The following is an 18,033-nucleotide window of genomic DNA, read 5'->3' on the forward strand; positions in this document are numbered from 1 at the left end:
GAATTGTTCCCTAGCCTCCATTGACTTTAATGGCAATCAGACACTCAGCAAGCACATAGATGTCTAAATTTAAGTACCTTAATCTGAGGTTTAGTCTTGTCCAAAGACACAAAATTCAGAAACTTCAAAAGTTAGGATTCAAGCGCTAATACTTGCTGTTACCTCCTTGTGGCTATTAATTCACCTTAATTCTCTCTTTTATATACATTTTTCACTTGTTGCAATCTTATGGAAAATTATAAAACTGAAAAACATCATAAAAATTCAAGGAGCGATGAGCACTAATTGTGCATAAGTTGTACATCTGAATTTTGCTGCTGAACTTGGATGTGTAGACTAACTCTGTGCTTTAGGTACTGCCGACTTGGCACTGAAAGTGCTCTGAAGCATGCAGGTTAAGACACTTAAAATCAGTAGGTATGTTTTATCATAATTTTGATTTCAGATTGTAAGGCAAAAAAATCATGGGGTGATTTTAATTTGAACAGGACCACATTCCTCCTCCTGCCTCCCCAGGAATTTCTCCTAAAAATGACAATGTGTTCCCTATGAACCTTCTTCCTAAACTAGTAAGATTTGTAGCGCTTTCTGCCAGCAAGGGTGTACGCACAATGTGTGGCCGTTTTATGTGTATGGTTCTCGGAAATCATTTCCACCATTGCAGGTGGTTGTAACTCAGCCACGCTGGGTTCCCATTGCTGTTTTAATCGGCAGCATATCCCTTGGCATAGGAAGTGGAATTGTAAACTGCAAGAATGGCATCAAGCAACATTACGTCTTATTTTTATTGGAGACTGCATTTTCCTTAACAGGTGGAGAACTTGGGGTTAGATCAGAGTTCCAGCAGCCTCTAAGTCTAGACTTCTCACATGATTCTAAACATATCAGTTGACATACTGGCACCTCATTTACACTGCTCTGAAATTGAAATAATACTTTCATTGATTTTCCGAGCTGTTTCATTTGGGTTATACGCTTCAGAGACAGAAGTTAACCTGTGTGCACACAGCCCCTAGCAAATCAAGTCTTGATGGCAATTAGTATTCAAAATGTTACTTGAGAATATTTACATTATACTTAAAAAAAGGACAGTACTACAGGGAGGGAGATGTTCTGCTACAGCTATGAACATACACTGGTGATGTATGCATTATAACATTTTAAAAACCTTCAGAAGTGAGAAGGAAAATGTTTAATTTGGTGGTAATTCACAAGAGCGTAATGAATTATAGCAAGAAGAAACGAACATTAAAAAAAATTCCTACCACTTAGGGGGAAACCCCAGCTTATTATGAATGTAACCCTATAACCCTTTTTTTTGCTGTTTGAAATGTTTTTTACCATTCGAAACAACCTTTTCTGTTATTCTTCCATTTGCCTTCAAGGTTCAGCTAGGATTCGTTTTGTCTTTCTGCACAGAAGCACTGGGAATATCAACTTGCTTTCTGAGTCAAGTTTTAAACATTTTGAGTCAATTAAGTGAAAACAGAAAAATACACCTATCGCTGCTCTTCCCAAGGTTTTAGCCAGGCAGATCGCAGTCATTACCGATCCTGTGGTGCCATCTGGTGGCATTTTGGAAAAATAAATCCAAATTTTACTCTTCCATGGGGCCGAGGTTGATGCATAACCTTTCATAAGTCTCGTCCCTGGACTGTCGGCTTGGATCCTTCTCAACCATCTAAGAGCAGCCAGACAGAAAGAGGGGCTGAGGGGTTATGGGATTTTTCCAAGCCGTGTGAGCTGACTTTGAGACTACGTACACAGTCAGCGTGTCACCCAAAGGTGACACATATTCCTAGCTCTGTTGGGTCTCGCTCACGGATTTACAGTCTGTTTAAGGTATTTTTATAGGCACCTTCCCAAAGATGAGCTACACACCTCTCAAGCAGCCAACAATTTGCCATGTTTACAGCACAAGCATAAATTAGGAAATTTTTTTTCCTAATAATTTCTTAATAAATTAGGAAATGCTGTGATCCTCCTTGTCCCCATGGGAGACTGAGACTAAGAAAAAATACAGCACCTTGCCGAGGGTCATGAAGGATACTGCCTACATCAGAGAGTTAAATCCAGATCTCCAAAGTTTAAATCCCTTACTAGGCTTCCTGTCTGAAAGAAATTTAAGCAAGCCTGAGTTAATTAGAAATACTAGCTTTGAGGGTACTATTTATTCTTGCTAAATCAGATTTGTCATGTTTTGAGAAACAAATGGGGAAACTATTTCTGTAGGGAACTAAATGTTTCTGAGGGACGAGGCAAAAAGAATAAACAGAGAGAAACAGACCTACTTTGTGCAGCCCTTATAAAATTGAGGTGTCTGGGACCCTTCACCAGGCAACGGTCTAAGATTAATCAGCTCTAAAATCAGCCTGTGCATTAAATCTGTTTAACTTGAGTACGGAAAAATGGTTTCATAATAGTTATTTGTGACTAAATAAGTAAGCAGTGCCTGACTTGGTGATAGCCTGGGGATATGCAGGCAGTCTAATTTAGTAATAATTTCCATCCCTCTCTGCTCAATGAACAAATAAACTACTCTTACATGACAAGTAAATGCTGCAGCAACATTGGTAACTTTAATTAGAACATATGGAGGACATTGCTATGAAACAGACAATAATCAGAGTTAAAAATTCAACTGTGGCAGTATCGTGCAGTGCTAAACATACCCCTGCTTAAAAATAAAGGATAATAGACTTTTATATTTGTATCTGAGCTTCTAGATTTCTGCATACAATGTACTGTGAAAGGCTTTGATCTCTGACTTCTCTTTCAGTCTGTCCTATTTTGCCACATCTAGCCAAAGAAAAATAAATTGTATAATTGCCCTGAAGAATTTGCCATTTCTATTATTTGGGTTTCTTGCCTGTGTTCTTCTTGGCACAAGCCTTTGACTTCCTTGTGTCTTCAAGTTGATAACCCTATAAGAGTCTATTTTGGTTTTCTACAGACTCAGGGATCTGTTTAAGGCATCTAAACATCTTCTACTTGCCCTTTCTCAGTTTTTCTTAAAGCATTTTCAAGGAACAGGTCTGGATAAAATATACTAGTAATGATCCTCACAGCTTCAGGATACTGCATAGCTTCGGTACTAACTCACCAGATTTTCCATGTATCGCAAAGGATCTCCAGCCAGCTTTTCACACCAAAACTTTGACAGGTGGAAGGTAAATTCACTTTTCATACAATAGGCCAGTGGCCAAGACACTCCCCAGCAATGCAGGAAAACCAGTTCTAGCTTCCTCATGGATTTAAACATTGACCAGGCAAGTGCCCCATAACCATGCCACAAACTGCCCAGGCTAAAGCCACCTTCCACCCCAGTGCTAACCAAAGTGCAGCCAAGGATGCACGATTCACAGGGACAGAAGGCACCTCAGCAGGAGTGAGTGTGACACTGCAGCCCAGTGGGTCCATCACCAATCTGGGACAAATAATTCCTGTGTTTCATTTCTTTGCCTTAAGGCTATTTACGCACTTTGTATGAAACAGCAACTGTATCAATCTGGGCTAGTTTCTTTTTTCTGTAAGGCAGCATAATGTGAATGGGTATTTAACTGCATTTTCAAGGCTTGCTTTGTCTTTCAAAATCCTTTACACTCAGATTGTTTCAGTCAGATGTTCAATTACTTGACAGAGCCTCAAACATAAATGCTCTGTGTTTTAAACGCATGCTACCAATACATACATGAAAGAAAAATTAAAGAGATGATTTTTGAGACGAAGTATGCAAAATATAACCTTAGGCGACAAAGCCTTTTATCCTGTAAAATTTGAAAACTTATTTCAGAGCGATCATCAAATTCATTAGAGGCACAGAGATAATTAACATAACCTAATTAATCTCCTTCCCGTATCGGGCCATTTGCTCAGCTGTTTAGTGCACACTAGGTGGCACCCCGAGCCCGGATGATTTCATCACACTGCTTTTCTCCTCAAAGCTAAGCTGAAATTGGGAAATATCTTTGGACTCGGCAGCGCATTTTGGGCAAAATGAAACTGGATGATGGGCTAAACTGGGAGATGCTGGGGTCTGCACTGAGTTCAGGTCCCCTCTCTGTGCTGTTGCCATTCTGTAGATAGCATTAAGCAAAGAAAAGTCTCCTTCCAAGCAAAGTGCAAGTAACATCAGTAACAAATGCTATAAAACCCAAGAGCACATAAACAAAATATTCAGTGATAAACTGTTTCCAGCTTGGATTTTACAACCTGGAAACCAAAAAGACAAAAAAGACAAAAATATTGTGTCCCTTGCAATATAGACAACAAATAAGATTAAGCAGTTGGCCAGCAAAGCCCGACACAGATACTTACAGACAAAATTTGATCTCCTCGCTGCAGTTCTCCACTGAGATCGGCCGGCCCGCCTGCTAGGATGAAAGACACGAAAATGCCTTCCCCATCTTCTCCTCCCACAATGTTAAAACCAAGTCCTGTGGAGCCTTTGTGCAGGATGATTTTTCGAGGCTCTCTGTATAGAAACAAAATGATAAAGTTTACCCATTCAAAACTCTTCATGTGTACACATTTTTCAAGGCCTCTTAAGCATACTGTATTTTCCTTAAAACACAATGGCCTGTTATCACCTAAAGAAACCATTTAACAAATCAGATAAATCAGTTTAAATGGAGAACAGATAATGTAGGAATTAATCAGTTTGTGTGTACTGTCTCGTCCCCCCTGCCGCCCCCATGGTTGAATCCAAACACTTCTATTAATTTCAGCCCACTAGAGTAATCTTCACTAAGTGATTGATTTATTAAACTAAATACTAAACCACTGAATATATTTTATAATGTAATTTATAGCAATACTATATATACACGTTGAATCTTTACATGGTACTTTTTATTTTAAGCTCTAGTCTTGCTTTTTAAACAAATTAACAAAGAAAAAAAAATAAAACTCCAAGCAGAGCAACGTCAGGTGTGTTTGATCCTGAGAGATTTGGAGCAAATACCATTTGTACGATCAAGCTCGTAGACCAGAATCTCACCAGTTTGACACTGTCAGAACCTTGCATTTGTAAAAGTACACCGCAGGTTCATTACTTACCCAGACCAAGGGATATCTGCTTTTGCCTTACTGGCTTTAAAAGTTGTTTGTTATGATGGAAATAAATAATAACAGCTACATCTCATTTGTACTTTCTATGTATACATTGGAAATATGCCCCAAAGGATGTAAACATAGTAACATGCGTTTTAATGATGGGAAAAGTAATGTCCAGGAGGAGAAGACTTTCCTAAGCAATCAGGGTAGCAACCTTGAGAAAGTGTCATGGATATTCTGCTTCCCAGTCTCTATATATGGGGCCTCAGCTCTGTCTCTCCCTTGGATACACAAGCACACACAATATATACATACATTCCCCCGATATTTGTTGGTACTTACCCCATTTCAAATCCCTGTAACAATTTATTTTTCAGAAAAAATGTAAATACTGTTATATTAATTTGGATGTGTAAATCTTAAGCCCAGCCCCGCAGATACTCACAAACACATACCAGGACATTCTAATTCTCAATTTTCACAAACAGAGGTTACCAGCAAAGTGACAATTGTAAACACAAACATACAGAAAGATTCTCCAGAATGCTCCCTGAAAAAAAGACCCCATATTCCTGTGTACTATATACCAGTTCTACATCATATGAATGGCTTTTTAATTGCCATTTTGTTTTTAAAGAAAAGAAGAAAAAGCAGAGAGAGAAGTGATTAATTGAGGAATGTCTTCTTTGATGCAAGTTGTCTTACAGTTATATACGTGGAGACTTAATCATTACAGAATAATTCCAAAATCAGTAGGTGTTTGTTATCTTTGCCCAGTACTAATGTTCAAACTGTGTCCCCAGCTTGATCATGAACTGTAAATAACACCTCAACTTTCTGAAACCAAAGCTTAATATTTTTGAAAGAAAAAACTAAAGTAAATTTCTATACTATTTTTAAAAGTGATTGTAACCTTTAGCAAAAGTATTAGTCCTACTCCATATGGTCCTCTGTCTTACAACTTTTTCTTAACATTGTATAGTCAGAAAATAACCTTTAAAAATACAGCTCTGAGAAAAAGACATACTGTGTTGAGTTTGTATATCCTTAGCATATTTTTAACCAACGAAAAAATAAAAGAAGGTTTCTTTTCTTTTGGATCATCCCTGTGGATTTGCCTTGTAGCAACACTTTTAGCACCTTCTTAAATATGTGCAGATTAGACAAAATGTAATCCAGATCTAAGAAGTCTAAACAGGTTTTTAATTAGGAAGGGTGGCCTGGGGGTTGGAGCAGAACTAGGACAGCAAGCTGGAGGCATGGATTCCTTTCCCAGCTCAGCTCATATGCTGCTGAGTGATCTTGGCAAGTCATTTGTTCTTCCAGCTTCAGTTTCCTCATCCACAAAACGATATGGTGACACTTGTCGGCTTTGAGTCCTACCCGTCAAAAATACTTTGCAAGAGCGGAGCTACTGCCATTATTATTTACCTGAATATCGAGGAAAAAGAGGCAGTAAAGTCAAACAAATATATTTGCATGCTCTGCTGGTGAGAAATCAGAACAGCTTCTGTTCAAAATGAAACCAAGCATTTCCACATATGACAGGCAGCTTGGATCGAATAGTTGAAAGCCAGTGCTATGGGGAAAACTAGGTCAATACACAGGATATCTACTGAATAGTAAGCTGTGCAGCTCAACAAAAAGTTGGCCCAGTTATTAATCCCTGTCTCTGATCAAGTCAGCAGATTTATGCGTAAAACGCTGTCAGTGCTGTTTTGTAATTTTGGCCTTTTGACAGCAAAATTCACATTCTGCTCTTGGATGATTATGTTCAGAGGAAGCTCAAACAATATCGGGGGAATGTCAGAAGCTGTGGTTGGAACACAAGGGGGTTTGGTTCCTGCTCTTTAGCTTAAGCAGGTCATTTTGGTCATGACTCAAATCTGGCTGTATAGACAGTGACCAACCACAACATGTCTTTATATTTCTTTCATATCTGCGTATCCTGCAGAATCTGAAAGGCGAATTCAAGAGCACACAAGTGTTGTCATCACTATAGGAATAACCTTTAGCCATGACTCCACTGCAAAAACTACAGGAGGTAGAAGGTATATGCCAATTCACCATAACGTAGGAAGTTTTTTGAAATATATACTTGTTCACACTTGCATAGTGTACGCAGTATGAAAATGAAAAAAAATCTTTATGATGATAATAAAGCGTTGTAGCATGTGATGAAGTTAAAGTAGGAAAAATGTTTCTTAAGCAAACAAACTACAATACCAGCCACTGATCAGGTGATCTTTTAAGAGTAATGCAGAAATGAGTTACCTGTCAATGCTTTACACACACTCAAAGAAAAGGCCAATTTTGATAAAGCTGAAGATGAGGATGTTACATATTTATTCTCCTGGTATAAAAGATTATAGTCAACTCTTTTAATATGATCGTTAAGGACATCTAAGAACAGGTGCTCCTTAACTTTTCTTTAATATCTGGGAAGCAACACTAGGAAAACTTCCATTGCCTCTATTAAAATTCTTTATGAATTCCAATACCCCCGAAAGAATTCCAGATAGAATGCAGATAAATCCTGTAAAGGAGGTAATGGAATCAAAGACTTAAAGGTGACATGGTTAGGGGAGAGAAAGTAGTGGGGAAAAAAGTAGTAACTCAAATGTGAATGATACTTCTCTGCAGCAAATGCACTCGGTAAAAATGTGTAGTTCTCTGCAGAAAACAGCAAGTGATGCAAAGGTAATTTCACGGTAACTTACTTTAAAAGCTCCCTCTTTTGTCTGGAGACAATAGGTGGCACTCTGTAGCTACCGAGGAAAAAAGAACAGTCTAACATCCAGTGTTTCTGAAATGCATGTTTCTGCCTCCAGCCGTAGCTACTTATCCCATTTACAATTTCTTCTGTGATAAATACGGCTGAAAGTAAGTTTCTAGGTGTTAACAAAGCATACTAGCACTTTAATTTTGTGTGTGCATGCTTTATGCCCTCCTGCAGCTTTGTACCAAATACAAACAGAGAAGAGCAGCAGGGGAAATCAAGCAGAAATTAGAAAGGAGTGTGAGATGAAAACGTTCCTGGACTGACAGAAGGCAGCAGAAGGGGAAAAAAACCGCTAAAAAACCAACCAAACAAAAAACCAAACAAAACCCGAAAAAAAAACCCCAAACAAACAAAAAAAAGAGCAAAGAGCAAAGAAAAGAGAGAATAGGATAAAGGGAGACAGTACATCTGTAAAGGAGAGCAGGGAAGGAATTAAAAAAATAAAGAAGGAAGGAAAAAAGGAAGATTCACTACAACTGAGCCAGGAGTAAAGGAGCAAATAAAGTGCTGCAATCCACACAAATTTACAGGCGCAGAAATCAATGGGAGAATCAATTTGGATGGACTTGGTTACTTGCTTCAGGGAATGCATCAGATCATATTCTGTAAAGCACATAAATTGCAGGCCTGATGTAAGAGCAAAGTATTATTAAATTAATATTTGAAACCAATAAGTGGTAACAAATCAGAGTGGATAAAACTTGAACACTTAAGAAAAATTCTCCTGTCATAAAAATGTGATTACCAAAAATAAATCAAAAAAGCGAGACATTTTTCCTCCTTAACATTTTTTTTTTGTTCATGCTTGTTCTATTTCTTCATTATCTCAAAAATAGTTAAACGTTTTCTATCTACTACATTTGTACTGAATATTTGGTTTGATCAGTTTACTCTTTTACAATAAGAAAATGACAAGACAAAAAAGTGACTATCCCTATCATTCTTCCAGATTTTGAATCCATAGTAATTATAGATTTAATTTAAGAGATTAAAAACTGGACTCATAAATGAAGGGGAAGAGCTTTCTGAAAACAAGTAATTCTTATAATAACTAACTGAAAGAAAATCCATTTTTAATTTGCTTATTTTGTGCTGCTGGCTACTTAAAGAATACAGATCAGTTTAGTATTCATCTCACACTGACACAGCTCTGCCTTTGTGTTTCTTTTGCACCATCTATAAAACTGGGGTGCTGACATAATTTTGTGGTTTTTGGAACATCTACCGGAGTATTAAGCACACTGGGTGCTTTCAAGTATCAGACACTAGAGACTTCTTCAGTTATATACAATCAATGAGGTATCCCAAATCTGCAGGGACTTAGAAATACGGCTTTGATCTTGCTTTGGCTGTAGGTTTTTGTTGTGTTGGTGGTTGGTTGGTTTGGTTTTTTTTCCAGAAATGCTGTTGGCCTCACAAAGGCTACTGAAATCATACATCCATTCATGCACATGCTGATTTGGTGTTACAGTAACGCACATCACAGAAAGCCCAGAAGACTAGACATTTCTCTTACGGCTTGCATTAGGGTAGCACCAGTCTCCAACCAAGGCCCCACATATAATGCAATAAAACCCATTCAAGCTACTTGAAGTAGCAAATAACAAGGGAAAATTGAAGCAGAGAAAAAATTGCACCAGTTGGTTAAAGTCATGCATTAGTAGTACATTGGAGAACACCCCCCACCCCCCCCAAATCTAAGGGATCAAAGCACCCTTTGCCCAAGCAGTATGGTGTTTGGCTTCTGATATTTCACCGTGTGACTACTGACCTACGCCTGCTTAGAGTCAGCGGGTTAATCAAGCTATTTCTTTTTCAGTATAATACTTTCAGTTTTCCTCTCATCCTTCAAAAACCTCCAATAACTAACTGCATGTTTATTTCAGACAACAAAAGGGTGTTCATACTGGAAGGATCTAAAAAGGGTAGTTCAAATAGATAGAGCATTCTTCACAGCATCAAACACAGAAAGCTAGGATGGACAGAGAATGTGACAGTGTGTATGATGTTTTAAAATCTGATTAATCACACAAAAGAGAATTTGAAGTCTTAAGTGGCTGAGGGCCTGGAATGCACACACACACCTTTTTAAAAGACACCAAAGTCCAGGCAAAACCAAATTTACTCAACTTATTTAAATTTTCTTCACTACCTGCTACAACTCTGTTTCACAACAATTTAGAGAAAATTCTATCTGTAGTGCTCTCATCTGTTGTTTTATTGCAGTATCACTTTTGGTGCATTTGGCTTTTACATTTCCCCTGTTATTCCCCTCTTAGGCTCAGCAAAATCTTTCCACCAGCATGTGAAACACCTCTACCCCCTGCCTTCCTCCCCAGCCTTCCAGAGGTTTCCAAAACACGGTGCCCCGGCAGTGGGGGGAGGCTGGCAGACCTTCCTTTCTGCCATCCCTAGGAGAGTCTCAGAGCGCAGGAGAGGCTGAACACATCAGTGTTACCCATCAGTGCCACACCTAGCCCAGCGAGGTCTGTTCCCCCATATTTTACTTTAATTGTTATTATCCTGATTTCAATTATGATTGAAAAAAAACCAACCCCAAAATAAGGAAACCTGCCTCTTATCTATTGCTGTCACAATGAGCGTAACAGTCCGGAGGGGTAACTTTGCCTTCTTAAACTGAGACAGTGTTTTAGTCATGTGCAAGAGCATTCATTTTCATTGCCTGTAATTGATTCGTGACTTACTATTTCATTTTACTAAATGCAGATGTACTAACAACTAAGCATTCAGCCTTTAATGGGATGTACAGTTTTCATAATGCATAGCAAAATATAATAGAATACAGTCACCCATTCTGCTTGAAACAAGTATTTTATCTCTTTATTTGACTAGGTTTTTGTTGGCATTTCTTGTTGATTGAATGTTGGCATTCACTGTAGAAGCAATACTTTATCCTAACTTTAATACCGACTAAATTTTTAATGCATTTATATTCTGCAAAGATCATGTCTAACTTGTCACAAACTTTGACATACATTTAATACAAGGCAACCTACTGGGAGCCAGGCTTCAACCTGACTGATGCATGCATGAGTGCATTGGCTTATACATGTGCAACTTTATTTGTTTTGTGGGAACCTCTCTGGACCTTAACAGTCTTTCATTGTTGTCTTTGGTAGAGAAATTAAAGCCTGCACACCAGGCAACGTTTTCTGCTTAAAGCTAGCAAGATGGAACTGGCATACAGGAATAATCTCTTATTTGAAAAACTGTTCTGTATTTTTAACAAGACACCCGACGTTTACTTTAAATGCACAGGAGTACGTCTCCTAGATTTGTAAAATCTCATTGATTTCTTGAGCAACAATACAGGACAAGGGAGATGATTATTCCAGTATGCTTATTCATTTATACTTTGTCTCCTGTAAGCACTTGTATCTCTTCCCTCACCCAGGAGGTGCATTATTTACATGCTAATAATCAAAACAAATCCTGAAAACTGCACCTCTGTTCCACCTGCTATAATCAGCACAGGCAACCCCATACTAGAAAGGTTGCTTTGCATCCTGCCTTTAAAAACTATTGGTTCCATATTGAAACCACTTTCCTATAAACTATTCCTTACAGTGTTCGGTGGCTTCGTTTACCATGAATGTTCCACTTTTCAGTTGGTAAACAAAGCCAGGCGAGATGGAAATGGTAATAGGCAACTACATTGCACTGTCAGGAGACAGAAAGTATTCAAAGGCTAAGAGAATACCTAAAAATAGCAGTGCCTCTAAGCCATGTTTCAAAGTATCAATACACAGTCCGTTAGTAGGAAGCATCCAAAATCACTTTATATAAGACACTTTCAAACCACAAATCTGTCCTGTTCAAAATAAAAAATCTTACCCTTAGTCATGGTTCAAATGTTGTTTATTCATGTATAAATATTTATATATATTTGACATACTCAGTCACGTTGATAAATTTGTTTAAAATTTCCATCAAAACACTCTTGATCAAGTAAGTTGAAATCCCCATTTCTAAGCAGCTCAGCAGAAGAGATGACTGGTAGCGGTTAAAATACAATTTAGTCTAAATGTCAACTGCAGAGACAATAACTATCCTACACCACTAACATTATAGCTTCATGCGATAGTACAGGAGGATTTCCAAACAACAGGTTTTAGCTTTTCATCCAATATTTTTCCTATTTTGGATATTCACTGTGCAAATTGTTCACCAAAACCATTTCAAGATACGCAAACCAATATTTCCCAGTTCAAGGGTTATAGTTTTCTTGTTTTTCAACCATGTAAATAAACCATTAGGGAAGTTACTAATTAGATTGCACTAACAATGACATCAAACACCTGTGAAGTTCATGCTTTTATACACATAATAAAATCCGTTCAACTCATGTACAGAAGAATACATAGCTTGAATATCTTTTTTTTTTTTTCTCTTGCTACTAGTTCTTTTTGCTGTATGTGAAGTACACAGAAGGCATTCCCTCCCCCCCCCCCCCCCCCCCCCCCCCCCCCGATAAATTGTTTTTAGGTATGAATCCATCACCTAGATCAAAAAAACTATTAAGGCATTTAAGTGTCTATTCTACCCAGCTCAATTATCACATATTCCACAGGGTGGAAAGGAATAAATGCCATTGAATGCAATTCCCCCTGTATTTCTTTAACCCTCCCATATCTCGTTTCTCCTTCATAGGAGTAATAATTATATTACTTTAGTGACTACACATACACAGTCAGTCACACAGCCAGCATACAGGCCACAAATCTGTGTGCTAGGGATGCCTTGCAGGTAAAGCAACTATTTATAAAGTGCATCTCACAAGCAATATGGGTCACCTAAACACAGGATTTTACTGATGGAAACCCCGTTCCTAAAAGAGAAGAATGACTTTATTTTGACCTCAAATTACCTATAAACATACTTAGCAGCATGGACTTCACAAAAATGTTAGAATAAATCAAGCTTTAAAATAATGAAATATTTAGGGTTGAGTTGCTTACTTATTTTTGCTCAGCAGTGTTAATAGGCTAACAGTCCCAGTTTCCCATGTGGAAAGAAATATGACTCAATTTAAGTTGATTAGTAATAATTACAAACCAGATATTCTTCTATCTCCTGAACAGCAGGAGGCCTGCTGGTTTTTGTAGTATCAATTTTCAGATTTCCTGTGCTCTTATGATTCATACATAATATATGCAAGTTGTCTGCATGGCCAGCACAGATTCTGCAATTTATCTAAAAATCAATTAAGGCAGATTGGTTTCCAAATTTGAATAGGATTTTAAACCTACAAGGATACTTCCTGAATTATGGAGTCCAGTAGACAAAGTCAGAGACATCATAAAATAATATATTTCCTTAAATCTCAATTTAACAAATTCTTTTTTTTTCTTTTCCTCCTTTCTTTTTTTTGTAATTCAATCACCATTTTAATTGATAAACTTGTTCTCAAACCTCAGTTCTATTTCAAATGCCAATTTATTAATGAGTTGGTTTGAGGAAAGGACAGGGGACTTTATTATGACACACATTCATGATAAAGAAATCCAAAATGAGGGTGTTTAGGCACTGAGGCAGGTTCCCTACAAATTGTACAATCTCCACACTTGGTGATAATCACAGCTTCACTTGAAGATCCCTAGCAACCTGGTCCAACTTGAAATTAGCCCTGTTTTGAGCAAGAAGGTGGCTTCATTTATAGCATTAGCTTCCAGGTGACAGCCCATAAGCCATATGCACTTTTCCTGCAGCAATTTCACTATTCAGTCTTGTTTTCAATGAATAATTACTACAGCTGTCCTACACATTTTAAATAAAACATCAAAAACTTAGATCTTAGATCTCGATAAGAAAGAAAAAAATGAGACTTGTGAGAAAAACATTACAGACTTTGCTTAGAAGTGGTTTATTTCACATATCTAGCTTTTTATTTTCTGACTGCACCATAGTAGGTTTGTAACAGAAACCAGAATACAACAAAATGACATCTTTCCTCTGTGGAAACTTTTGATTCTTACTTTTATTACAAGAAAGAAAATCTTTGAAATAGGATGTGACAGCAGCTGATGACAAGTTATTACCCATTCCTACAAAATATTTCAAACAGTTCTACATTTCTATGGGAGGGGAGAAACAAACCTAACATTTTCTGTAAACTACACCAGTCGATGCAATACAACCTGTGTTTCAGTGTTAAATATAAGCTTTTCTAATATCGTAAAGATGCAAGAATATTAACTGTGGTTGTGAATTATTCATATTTTACCCAATTATTTTTGTTAAAATGGAGTCAGCTAAGTACTCAGAGCTATGCTTCCACGATTCACACATTAATATACACAGATATACACCAGCACAGCATTATTATTCCTATCATTACTTCTCCATCCTTAGTTTGTGACACTGCTTTGTCAAAAAGAACTCATGCATACGTTAAGAAAATAAAGTAAGACTTGACTGGGTATTTCCATGATTAGTGAGAACGATTTTACAGCTAACACACGTAAATATTAACACTTGTCAAGTAAGATGAAGAAATTTTATTTGAAATATCTCTGTGACAGATATTCTTGTCTCCTTGAAAACAAAACCTTTCAGTCTAAGTATCTAGGGAGGATCAGCACTAATTTGAAACTATTTATTTTATCTCACAGACCTAAACACTGTGGTATGCAAAACCACATCTACATAAAAACCACATTAACAACTATTTGTATATGGCTAGTACAGTGCCTGGCTTAGTGGTATGTGAGAGCTCTACAGGCAGCTTCAACAGAGAATCATCTTACCCTTCCACAGAAATGGTCCGCTGCAAGCTCACTGTGGGTGGACGCGTTGCAGTGCTGTGCTGGGAATGACTGTATGACCAAGGAAGAATAAAGAAAAGCATTTGTTAAAAAAAATAGAAGTTTCTCTTGTTCTTATTGTCTCTAGCAATTTAGCTAATGCCAAAACAGAAATAACAACCAGATTGTTTTACACGTGTCTAAAGCATATTGACTTCAGTGATGCTCATCTCTTCAAAAAAGAGCTCAGTCCTACAATCTCACTTGTTTAAAATAGGTTTCATTCCTCATTAAAAGCAGACAATGAAGAAAGTAATTCCCTTTAACTTTCTTATTCTTTTTAAAATATATGTATACACACACAGTTCAGTCACTTAAAATAACTCAGATGCTAATTGTTCTGCCAAATATACTAAGCATAAAATGCAAAGTTAGTTTCAGAGCAGAAGGTAAAACAGTAAATGATAACATTATCAATCTAATTCTCAGTGTTTCTCAGGCAGAATGCTCAGTAAAAGAGGACATGCACTGCTTATAATTGCATCATAATGTAACTTCAAATTTTACAAATTTCAACCAACAGTCGCTATTTCTATCAGACTTTACGTAGCTTGAGTTTTTCCACATGACATTTTATCAATCTAAGACACAACATTTAGAAAATAAACATGATTTTTTTTCTAAGCAAAACAGACTCTGAAAGAAAAATGTTTTTGATTGAAAATCTTCAGATCTATTGGCTTCTCATATGTTATGTTGTCACGACTACGGAATGTCAAAAATAGTTATTATGTTAGATAAACCCTATAAATTACACAGCATACATTAACTTCAGTATTGTAATATTGTATAATAGTATTGTACCACTACTATTCATGTAAATATAAATGGATAGCAACACATCATCAAAGGCAGTTCTGTGATAATAAATTATATTCTTTATCCAAGACAAATTGTTTAAAAGAAAACAAACAAACAAACAAACAAACAAACAACTGGGTGTATCTTCTCTTTAGTTTAAATGGCTACGTCACATACTGAGGCTCAGTATTAATAATGCAAAGTACACATTAAAAATAAATCTTTTGGTCATTTTGATTTCACTGATTGTAGAATGTTGCAGATTTTGCAAATATCGTCTTGCTTTCAAGCTTTGTATAAAACTCGAGCTGATTGTTCAGAAGCACACCTTACTTTCATTAAAAGCTAAGATGTTTGACATTAGTGAGCAACACATCTGTTTTATGTGCATTTTACCCTGTAGCATAGCCAATACTGTTTGTCTGACAGAAAAGATGGGATTTCTTCTGCAGCACATAGAGTTGTCACACATGATATCATGCCACAAGACAAACAGAAGACCTGTTGGTATTTCCTGTTGTGACCATTGTGCTCTCGTTTCATGTTAGTATTCATCCTTAGTCTGAGTATTTCAGAAGTTCTGTGGGAATGTATATTCCTTTTCTAAGTAGAACTACAGAGTTTTTTATCTGCTTTATAGCAAAACATAGGATGTACAGGAGTATCATGAGTCTCCAGCACCATGGTGTAAACAGAATAGTGATTTGGACAAATATTGCAGACTATTTAATGGATATTGGTTAAAATTTCACATTAAGTTTGCATCTTGCAAATAACGTAGCATGCATATTTTGAAACTATACATTTTTTAGTGTTTATGCATTTTTTAAAAAACTAAAGTTTAGATTGTGGCTTGTCTTCTGTCCTTCTCCCTCTACAGAGCTGGAAGGGAACATACATCCTTATGTTCCTGTACTGGCTTCCCACACAAAATTAATAACAGAGGGAAGAGCCTCTCCCCTGAATTTTCCCTCCATATACATAAGACAGAAGTGGCACAGCAGAGCCACAACTCCTTCATCTTTTCACTGTGCAGCTTGACTCTCAGAAATTTTATTACTTGAAGTTGCATCAAGAGATGCAAGAATACAGCTGGTACAAGGAACAGGAACCCGCAGAGAGGAGGGACGATGATGTATGTCACGAGCTTCTAAGTCACACTGTATGTCAAGGTCTGTTTCTCAGAGAAGGATGGCAAAGCCATGCCTGAGCTATACTGCCGGAGACTTTATACAATGGAGACTTTAAACAAGCAGCTCATATTCTTGCAACAGATGCTACATATTTTGTGGGGGAAAAAAAACTCTTAACGAGGCATGGCAAGGCAGCAACTGAAGGTTTCATGCAGGGATTGGGTTTCATAAATGCTGGGTAGTGTTTTGTTTTTCAAAGGAAAATTCAAATATCATAGGAAAGGGAAGCTGAGCAGCCACAGCAGATTTGGCACTTTGCCTTAAAACATTTAAGCCACTTCTCCCTGTTTCAAGATCTCCTCCTTACTAGGGCCGTGGCATACTGTTATGGCCAGAGCCACAATACCTGTGTCCAAGTACAGCTAGCCAAACTGGCTTCAATTCCAAAAGTTTTGTTTCCCTTTCCCAAAAAATTTCAGCATTGCCCTATTTTTACTACAGCAAACTTAATTATATAACCCTGACCAGCCTTAAAATGGGCAAAATTATGAGACCGTTAAAGTAGGACTTCCAGATGCTAAGTACTAAAACCTAATCATTTCCTTTTTTTCTACAGAATTATTAACTGGACACCATCACGAAACCATATTTAATAGTAAGCTCTTGGGATGTGACTAAGTTTGGATGTTGCAAATCAAAAAATGGGCCACACTCACCGAAGTAATTTATAGAACGGTGAAATATTGCTCCTACACTGGAATATTCAAAATGAGGAAAGGGACCAGTCTGATCACTGTAACAGACTCTCAGTCTCCACAGCGATGCTGCATTTTACTCGTGAATTCAACTACCTTTGACGATTGATACTTAAACCAGGCTATTTTGTGCAAAACCTGAAAGTAATAATTTCACTGTTTCTAAACATTGTATATAATGGATAAAGCAGGACTAATAATTTTGTGGCCATACTATTCATAATGGCATTTACAGATTAGCAAAAACTCCTAAGCCTTTATAAAAGATCCCTGTTTGACATCATATACTTTTCTTTAACATGGAACAGATTACCCTTCTGAACATAGACCTACCTAGATCTAGAGCTGGTATTGCCTTCACTCTCATAAATTTATTACTGGATTTCATTATTCATGTATGTGTAAAAAATGGGACATTGTTTGATATATGCAAATTATTGTTGTTTAAAACATATGATCCCTATTTGGAAAGGTTGGTAAAAATGCTGTTTATGAACTTTCTAAGAAAATCATTGTTGAAATGCAAAATTGAACCGAGAACAAACACAAACAGCAGTTCCAGAAGTGATTAGCAGCACCAGGTGCTTGCTTTTGGGTGTCCAGTCTAGAACACTTCCAAAACCCTACTTTGCCAAAAGAGGATATTCACCCCTTTCAGAAAATCCTGTGTCTAGCAAACATCT

At 37.2% G+C, this 18,033-nt stretch overlaps 1 protein-coding gene across 22 annotated transcripts in view; it reads right to left on the bottom strand.

Moving 5' to 3' along the window:
* Positions 1–18,033, bottom strand: part of DLG2 (discs large MAGUK scaffold protein 2) — a 1,040,329-nt gene that overhangs the window by 229,944 nt on the left and 792,352 nt on the right. For all 22 annotated transcript variants that reach the window (XM_055801296.1, XM_055801300.1, XM_055801304.1 and 19 more), the window contains 2 exons: positions 14,605–14,673; positions 4,318–4,474 (listed from right to left, as the gene is read on the bottom strand). In XM_055801296.1, coding sequence (XP_055657271.1) covers positions 4,318–4,474; positions 14,605–14,673 — 226 coding nt within the window. The remainder of the gene's footprint in view (positions 1–4,317; positions 4,475–14,604; positions 14,674–18,033) is intronic.

This window comes from Falco peregrinus, chromosome 4 (genome assembly GCF_023634155.1).
Source record: "Falco peregrinus isolate bFalPer1 chromosome 4, bFalPer1.pri, whole genome shotgun sequence".
NCBI classification, from domain to species: domain Eukaryota; kingdom Metazoa; phylum Chordata; class Aves; order Falconiformes; family Falconidae; genus Falco; species Falco peregrinus.